This window comes from Fragaria vesca, linkage group LG2 (assembly GCF_000184155.1).
Source record: "Fragaria vesca subsp. vesca linkage group LG2, FraVesHawaii_1.0, whole genome shotgun sequence".
In the NCBI taxonomy this organism is placed as follows: domain Eukaryota; kingdom Viridiplantae; phylum Streptophyta; class Magnoliopsida; order Rosales; family Rosaceae; genus Fragaria; species Fragaria vesca.
Genome location: NC_020492.1, coordinates 29,409,997 through 29,419,627, shown reverse-complemented (window position 1 = coordinate 29,419,627; position 9,631 = coordinate 29,409,997). Strand labels below are relative to the sequence as shown.

Genomic DNA, 9,631 nt, shown 5'->3' with positions numbered 1-9,631 from the left:
CTCATTAATCCTAAACTTTTTAACAACATTCCGAAGTTCTTCAGAAATTTAATTTCCCTCATCTTTCCCTTTTCTTGAGAAAGACAAATGAATGCTTTCCTTTTACGAACCAAATGATGCTTAAAGGTAATTGAACATACTAAAGGTACATCTTAATGAGGTGAACAATAGTGTACTTTTAATTGTCTAAACACAATAAAATTAGAGAATACTGTCGCCAAAACCAAATCGTAAGTTAAAATATAATCTCAGAAAGCAATTTTTCCGATTTCACAAATACTACCCCTCTTAAAATGTTTACCTCCTTGCCTGTTACAAGGAACTTAAGTAGCCACTCATTCTGTGATCAGTAACTTTCTTGGTCATTGACATACTATTCTTTGGGTTGTAGCTGCTTTTGGCATTGTGTCAAGTGTTTGTTATGTTTCTGCATTTTGTTGAAAATTGTTGGATGTCTACAATCCAATGGAGTTGACAGAACCTCCTAAATATAAAGATTGGAGCTGACAGAACGAGATTTGGACAACTACTGCGGACCGATGGCCTCAAATTTAGTGTGGAGAATATGCATCATCTAGCAAACATCTGCTGCACTGAAACACGTAAAATTAACCTCAAGCATTTCATTGAGAGAAGAGTAAGACTGAAAACTCCAAAACATAGAATTATAATTAAAACCCAAGTGTCACTCCAATAGACAATCCATGGGAATTATAATCTTATGCTCCAACAAAGTCCACAGCCGGTCATGTACATGAAGTCTACTATTTACATTTTGTGATAGAAACTTTATACAGTGATTATGTGTCGAAAAACTTTACATACTTACTTCACTCATTTATGAAGTTTTTCGCTAGCCAGAAACCTCCCACCATAAAAAGAAACAGACCCAGAAATATTAGAAAAACAAAAATTTGACAGAAACAGAACCAGCAATACTAGAAAAACAAAAATACATATATCAAGACCTGATTATTTGCTAAACATTTTGGTGACTGCCCCGATGTCATACGTTCTATTGATGCTTGTGAATGAATCCTTAACCTTGTCCTTCTTAATCTGATTCTTCGATTTGCAGTACCTTGAAATGGAATGGCCTGAGAAACAACGGCTTGCATCGACTCTTGTTGGGCTTCTGAATTATTTTCAACCACAGGTAGTATGTTATCAGCAACAGAGACTGAAGATTCATCTAGCTTGATTATATCATCTTTAAGTATATCAGCGAAGAAGTCATCATCATATGAACGCTGCAGAGTCACAAATGACATGGATTCAACAAGGGAGATAGTGACATGAGAACTAAGGTATAATAACATCATTTAGAATTTCATTAACTGTATTCTCCTATTACCTATATCTCCACATGGATTAATGAACCAATTCAATAAAACACATCATGGTTCTTACTTATAATGCTGTAAACCAATATAGGAACTTATGTTCAAGCTTAGGAAGAAAGTGTGACGTGACCGAGCCACCTTTGTTGTGCACTTAACCTATCAGCAGAGACATTGCTCCGTTATGCATGCTTACTGAAGTAATACAAAGTCCATCAACCACATATTACATAGATAGTCACTATGTGTAATGTACATCTAATTATTATTTAAAATAAAACTAGACTTTGTAAGTTGTTACCAAATAAGAATCTAGAAACTATAATGAAAACAAACTAAAAAGAAAGAGCAACATGCTGAGATACAAACAAACCTACCTTTTGGTGCTCAGATGATTCCATTTGTGTCACTTCCGGTGTTAGTTTTTGATACGAATCTGATGCAGAATCCATTTGCTCAATAGAATGAGAATCATAACTGCTAGTAGATTTCTTCGAGTTGCAGTCAATTGCCTTCTCCCCTTGATCAGTACCAATTTCGGATACAACATTTTCACTATTATGCTGAGCTGATAAAGGACTTTGACTTGAGGAACCTCGGTTTGTGGTGTCATTCAGACGGAACTCACTGTTCTTCCTGAGACGGCAAACAACAATAGAATCCTGCGGATACAACCAGTTCAGAAAATAAATAAGTAATACACTCATGACTTGTGTGCAACGCATACCAACTTTCTGTGGGTGGTTAAAATCAAATAACTAACTGATTTTATTTTGAGTTTTTGACTAATGAAAAATTCACCTGTGATTTATCATTCAGCATGCAATATTCATGCATAATCCATTCAGTCCTTTCACCTTTCGGTGCACGTCCGATGTGGAACACAAGTGTCCTCTTGGTACCGATAACATTAGAACTTGACTTTACATTACGCTCTTTGCCTGTGGCTTTCCAATAACCAGATTCAGTTGCTCTTCTGCTCTGTGAACCATTTGGATACTTTTTGCCCCGTGGAGAAAAGAAGAACCACTCATTCTCTGATTGAATGACAGACTTAGCTACAAAAAACCCCAGTATCAATCAAACATAAATCAGACGTACAATTATTTATTTCGCAGACTCAAACTACAATAGAAAAATCTACATCAGATACAATTAACATAAGTTTACACGCACAAACACACAACATATTAAAGTGAGCTTCCCCAAAATTTACTCTGTTGACTGTCGCAACCAAACAGACCCACCATGCTACTCCGTAATTGCAAATAATATTTTTTCTACTGGATCATTTTAGAGACTCTTATATACAATCTCCTAAACATTAGCGCAGCGTTACATTATAGTGGAACTCTCACACTTGGTTTTGTAAATAATGCCCAAAATGGATGTGCCTAAAATGTTCCCATCAACTAGTCAACTGAAAAAATACAACTGCAAAGGACTGTGTAGTGGTAAAATTTGGCTCTCTCGTGGTCATCTCATACTAAATAAAGTTTCTGTCCTTATCGGCTTCCAAATAGACTGAATTTACTCAACTCAAAGCTGTCCTTCTCAACTCTCAACTCAGAGACATAAAAAACACAAGCCAACTTATTGTTCAAAGAAAATCAATCACTATAATTACAGAAACAAAAACCCAATTCCCAAACAAATCAAAAAGTCCAAAGCAAAACTGAGACATGCAGAACAAAAATGGAAAAAACAAACCTGGTAAGTCCCATGGCTCGAAGTTGCAGATATCAACCTCAGAAATAACCTCGACGCTCTTCTCGGGGGACTCCAACTTATTCTTAAGGTAGTACGAAATCAACTCCTCGTCTGTCGGTGAGAATCTAAACCCCGGAAACATCGAAGAGGCGGCGATGGACAGCTGAGCCTCCTTGGAAATCCCACCCATCTCCCTTCCTCTATTGAATCTAAGTTTCTCTGGATTTTGTGGGTTGGTTTTTGTTGAGAGGAAACGGAAGGGGAATTTTGGGGTAAGTGAGACTTGGAAGGGAAGGTTGGTCAAATGAGAATCTCTCTGGTCTGGTATGGGGGGTTTCAGGGTTTTATGCGTTGCTTTGTTTGATGTGTCTAGTTTTGCGTGTTGAGGTTTGTTTGATTGCGGGCCAACAGTACGAGGGGGTTTAAGAGGTGTGGTCGTCACGTGGAGAGACGCATCGTCTTTTGTTTTTCCATTTTTTTGATAAGGTGTTTTGGTGGTGGTGTGAATCATCAATCTATTCATCATTTTATCTCCTTCGTTCTTATTTTGGGCAGTTGTGTAATTTTTGGTCGTCACGGTAACTGGCTGATTTCACTGCTATTCTAAGGGATAGAAAAGAGACTTGGCCCGAGATCGATCCCGCGTCTCAAGCTTCCGTCAACTATTTCGATACAGTTCGAAGCTCATTGCGAGGAGGTCAGACTCAGAGTCGAATCTAATCTGGTAGCCATCGCCGGAAACCCAAACAGTCCGCTTCAGGTTCATTTTTTTTCTAATTGGTTAGAATTGCCCCACTGATCGCCCGCCCTCATCAACGGTTTACCTGTGGAATACTAAACTGTTGCATGCGTATATGTTTCTTTGTTTGGTTTATCATTTTGCATCTTAGATTGCACATATGCCTAACTAATTTTATATTTCGAATCCTGGTCCTCGATAAACATATCATCTGGGATTGCTACTTTTGTTTATCTATTAATGCCATTTGATCTTGGATGCTGCAACTGGATGGTAAGTTGCTAACATATTGATTGAACTTCATGAAATTCTCATTATATATTAATCTTCAATGTTTAGGGTTCATATTTTATTCTTGCAGAGTTGCAGATTAATTGAACTGATATGTTGGGTTCTTATGATAATGGTTATTGTTTTGCTCAACAGGCAGTATGTAGACTGAACTGATGAGGAATGTTTCAGCCGAATAGAAAGATTGCATTGTCGATGATGCATGCTATATGCACCTTATGGGATCTTATTGATAATGCTTCAGTCTATCCCATATTGTAGAATATTAAGCAATGACTCTAAAGGTCAAGTGAAAGGTATATGTCGAGGACTTGGATTTATAGTTTTATACACTTAGTCATCAAGGCTTGATGTATAAATCCTCTAATCTCTTAATACTTAAATTAAAACAGCATTTCAATATCAAAATCTTTGAATAGCCGCAAGTTTATTATGAGAGAATGACCAATTCAAATGGGGATACACTACTGTGAAAATTACTGGTATTCAACTTTATTCCGCATGACAATGCAGCAACCCAAAACCACAATTATGACTTATCAATTTGTAAATTATTTTCTAACGATAAGAATGATTTTTAATGACTATGTATCCTTCTTAATAGTAAATAAGACCATAATATGCATAGAATTTTTCATATCATTCTTATAGTGACATGTCAAATATCAGGCTCTTAGTGAAATACCACCAGACTTTTACAGAACTATGGTTAAATGATTTGCATTATGTTAAGACACAACTACATAAGCAAGAAGTCGATATCAATAATTCATCAAAGTACTGTGCTAGGTCATAGCAGTCCCCAAAGGCGCTTCTGTGCTATGTCCTCACCAAGCCTTCAAAAACAAAAACCACCATGATTGTGGCTGTAACCTTAGATAGCAGCATACCTTCCAATCAAGATGAATTCAAGAAACACAAAGAATCCCAAAAGCTGACAAGGAATTGAATTCACCCTATTCTCTTCCACTACTACGTACAACTTTATATTCTTCAACAATTCGTATACTTCTTTCTATCAAAATGAACGACAGCGAAAACCGCAAGCCATTATTATTATTTATTGAATGGCAGTTCATTCTAACAACAAAGTGTAGTGGCTTACAGTCTATAACTCTAAACCATGAGTTGTGCTGTACCATTCTGACACTCAGTCATCCAAAATTAATGAGAGGGATCCTTACTCAGCAAAATATATCTGCAGAAAGGAATTTCAAGTTGTTGGCCTGATTGGCACTGCAGCATTCAAAACCAAACTTGTTTGCATTACGGAAACGTGTATACTCACATATAAGTATATAACATGTTTGCATTACATTCAAACCCAAATAAACAGTTCTGCTTATAGTTGCAAGTATGAGTATATTGCCAAGTTCAATACAATGACATTAACCATTGTGAAACTAATAACAATGTTCATTTAGCTCAGTCAGATGCAAAGAAAAATCGGTAAACGGAAACACAAAACTACATGTAATGCAGACTGTTCAATTCAAATAAGCATGATGGAAACAATTATCAGAGATTCTCAAACTCATTTCATCAAACAATTGGTGCTCACAATTCCTATTCACATAACATACACAAGTAACACCACCAGTTCTGGTTGGCAACATCATTGATTATAAGTATTAAACAGACCTAGATTTCTAATGCATGCCTCTGATTGTTTCTTAGAAAGTGACAGCATTGATGTCACTTTCTTGTTTGTTATGTACGAATTTTGGTAAGGAAATGCATGTTTCGAAAGGAGGACGTGGTTTCCACAGTAGCATATATAGGTGAAAGCTATGGGACGACAATAACTTATGAGAATAGCAAGACAAACCCTAGTGATTTCAAAATTTCTCACAAGCCAGTGTCCCTCATTCAACTATTCAATTCATGTACCATACGATAGACCTATCATCACTTATCTGTTTCAGCATTTTGCAGCATCTTATCATAGCACTGCCTTATCTTTCAACATAATTTTTTTTGCAAATGGAGTGAGATCTGTGGGAGTCCTCCTCTTGTCTGCTATATATCAGATAAAGGATGTGGGAGTGTGGGAATACAGAGCTCTAATGATTGGCCAACTGTTATACAGAGCTCCAAATCTGTGGGAGCTCCAATTTTTGTGCTGTCCTTCCCTCCATTAACATATATCTGCAGAAAGGGATTTACTTTCTAAGCTGATTGCCTCTGCAGCATTCAAGACCCCAAGTGAATCCTTCCTCCATTAAACTAGTCAGCCATTACATGTGATTATTCAATACCAAGTACTTACAGTAGATTCATTACAAATTCAACAAGTTTTAAACCCAACTAATAATTATGTTCAAGTAAGTCAGTCAAATGCGACTTAAAAAAAAAAAAAACACAAAAAGTTAATCTCTGCACAAAATGGTAAAGAATATTCAGTTCAAGTAAAGCTAAAGGGGAGAGGTTCTCACACGCATTTCATCAAACAGGTGGTGAGCATCCTTTTCAGTTTGACAAATGCATACAATGAGCACCTCTTAGGCCATGCTAATCTTCTCTGTATCGTTCCACTTTTATCGGATGTCCCGAAGAAGAAGCTCTCGGCTGTTAATCAAATCTCAAAAACATGAACTGTAACTAATCTGGATTAGAACTCTTGCCCCCAGAGGGATGCGCAGAATCTGGTTGCATTCATCGATTTCAAGCTCGTGAGCAAAAACGCCTTTTTCGTATCCGAAAATGTGCACCACGCTTTACTCCACCTTCAACCCGTTCTTCAGTAAATCGATTTCAAAAGTTTTGAACATCTCTGCCTAATTGTGCAGGATGTTTTACTTGCCGCTAATTCACCCTCTCAACAGGAGACGTGGCTGCTCAGTGTAGATCTCCCGTGAACGTCATATTTACCTCCCCCTTCTCACCTCACCGGATTCCATAAAAGCCCTTCGCTTTTAACCAGACGGCGTCGATGACGAAGGGAACGACCGTCATCTGAGAAATCCCATCGATGTTCCTCAAATTTTGTCTCCGTCGATGAAAAGTCGACACGTGTTTGTTCCCACTCATGACGTACTGTACTACGGCGTAGTCCATCGCTTCCCCAAATTAAAAACCAAAAACATATCAAATGTTCTCATTTTATCTCCCAAGTAATGTTTCGTCTCTCTCTTGACTCTTGAGAGACGTAGAGGTCGGCCGTCGACGGCAATGGAGATCTTGTCCTCATCGTTGACTTGTCGTTCCGGCTTGCAAATGCAAAAGCGGTAGAGATGGCAGTTTTTTAATTTTTTTTTATCGTGAACAGGGATTCGAGGATTTCTTGGTAGATTTTCGGGTCGGCTTGTGGTATCAACCCTGCCGTTGGTGTATGCGACTCTATCAAAGGGTGGTCGTGTCACGTCCGAATTTTGACTAAAAAAATTCAAATTCGAAATGCGATAATTCAAAAAATATCGTTTTTAGTTCTTTTAACTAAACATTACAAGAAATTGAGGTCATAAAATGAGTCAAAGTCATAATCCAAGATGATAATGCAAGTCTGTTGTGATATCGGCCAATTATGTATGTCAAGGAACCCAAACAAGCACAGCAAACCAAAAGAAACAACCACAGAGATAAGACACAAAGAACACAGATATAAGGTAGTTCAGCAAAACTTTTGCCTACATCCACCGGCAGAAAACACTCTCCACTATTAATAATGGGTACACCAGAAAGTATAAGAAAACAATGACTCTCTCTTACCTTCCTATCTCTCTCCTCTTTGCCCTCTCTCACCCTCTAACCGAGAATGGAACACACTTTAGTCTTTGTCTCTGCGATACAAAACCTAGAACTGAACCTCTCTTTATATAGCCATAAGGATATCAGATCTCTTCACCAAATAGGAAATTCAATCCTATTAGTGGTAGGCAATAATGCCTCCTTCCTTCTCTGTAATCAACAAGATTACAGGTACACCATCATCAATAAGTATATCATTTCCTTATTGGAACACCATACTCTAAGACGAAACACCTTAGAAAAAACACATGGGTTGGAAACCCAACAAAGTCGAAGTCATAATCCTTCTAGTATTCCATCCATCGCCTCAGCCTCAGGTTCAAATCTCGTTCAGTGAAGATATATTTCAAGCTTTTATGATCACAAAAGACAGTGAGCTGACTCCCGTACAAAGAACACCTCCAAATTTTCAATGCATGAAAAACTACGGCCAACTTCAAATGATATGTAGGATAGTTCACTTCATGTACGTGTCTTGAGTTGTCTGGAACCATAGGTTGCCACTCTTCCATTTTGCATCAACACAGACCTAAGTCCTTGAGCTGAAGCATTAGTGTATATCTCAAATGGATCTTCATTGTTAGGTAGGATAAGTAATGGAGCAGTTGTCAGTCTTTTTTTGAGTTCCTCAAATGCTAACTCACATTTATCGTTTCACTCGAATTTTACTCCTTTTCGATTTAAACGAATCAATGGAGAAGCAATCTTAGAAAAATTGTTGATGAAGCGTCGGTAATATCCGACTAATCGAAGGAAACTTATCTTCTCAGAGACATTCTTTGGTCGTTTCCAGTTTAGAACTATCTCCACCTTACTAGGATCATATGTACCATCACTAGATATGACATGCCTAAGAAATCGTACTTCAGACAACCAAAATTCACACTTTGATTTCTTAACATACAATTGGATCTCCAGCAACGTTTTTGCAGAACAATTCGCAGATGCTCATCATGCTCCTCTGCCATCTTAGAATACATTAGGATGTCATCAATGAAAACGATCACAAAATGGTCTAAGTACGGTTGAAAAATTCAGTTCATGAGGTCTATGAATGATGCAGGTGCATTGGGGTCTATGAATGATGTAGCTGCATTGGTCATTCCAAACAGCATGACAACAAATTCCAAAATGCTTGTACCGTGTTTGAAATGTAGTCTTAGGAATATTCTCTTCTCTAACTTGTAGCTAATGGTAGTCTGATTTCATGTCGATCTTGGAGAAGTACTTGGCCCTAGAAAGTTGGTCAAATAATTCATCAATCTGTGGTAATGGATACTTGTTCTTTATGGTAACCTTGTTCAACCTTTGATAATCCACACATAGCCTCAATGTTCCATCATGCTTCCTAGCAAACAAAACAGGTGCTCCCCAAGGTGAACTACTTGTACGGATGAAACCCTTCTTCTCTAAATCATCTAGTTGTGCTCTGAGCTCTCTTAATTCTGTTAAAGCCATTCGTAAGCAGGCATTGATATTTGTGTGGTTCGAGGTACCAAGATCAATGTGAAACTTTACTTCCCTTTCAAGAGGTACTCCAAACAAGTCTTCTGAAAATACATCAGGGTATTCATCTACCACTAGAATAGGTTTTTGAACACAATTTGATGTCTCTATGGCTGTTAATAAAAGACCATAGGAAAAATTTCAGTTTACTACCCTAAACTTTAGGTCTAAAATCAGTCTGATACCTCATCTTTTTTCTTTAATCAGTTTCATACCTAAACTTTCAAAATGACATCAATCTCGACCAAAATGACTAAAATAGCCCTGATTAATCTTTTTACTCTCTCTCTCTCTCTCT

The 9,631-nt window shown here is 37.5% G+C and overlaps 1 protein-coding gene and 1 pseudogene across 2 annotated transcripts in view; both read right to left on the bottom strand.

Moving 5' to 3' along the window:
- Window positions 1-307: 307 nt before the first annotated feature.
- LOC101314151 (NAC domain-containing protein 89-like) lies at window positions 308-4,116 on the bottom strand. The gene is made up of 5 exons (XM_004291641.1): window positions 3,051-4,116; window positions 2,142-2,398; window positions 1,718-2,002; window positions 969-1,250; window positions 308-593 (listed from the first exon to the last, which is right to left on the bottom strand). Exons 1-5 carry the CDS (start codon window positions 3,574-3,576, stop codon window positions 552-554), a joined length of 1,392 nt encoding a protein of 463 aa, XP_004291689.1. The 5' UTR covers window positions 3,577-4,116; the 3' UTR covers window positions 308-551.
- A 3,804-nt stretch (window positions 4,117-7,920) lies between these two features.
- The window catches only part of LOC101301077, a 10,263-nt pseudogene continuing 8,552 nt past the window's right edge, over window positions 7,921-9,631 (bottom strand). Inside the window, exons 7-9 of the transcript XR_184168.1 lie at window positions 8,340-9,446; window positions 8,076-8,155; window positions 7,921-7,977 (exon numbers count right to left, since the gene is read on the bottom strand). The product of XR_184168.1 is annotated as an uncharacterized LOC101301077 (transcript). The remainder of the gene's footprint in view (window positions 7,978-8,075; window positions 8,156-8,339; window positions 9,447-9,631) is intronic.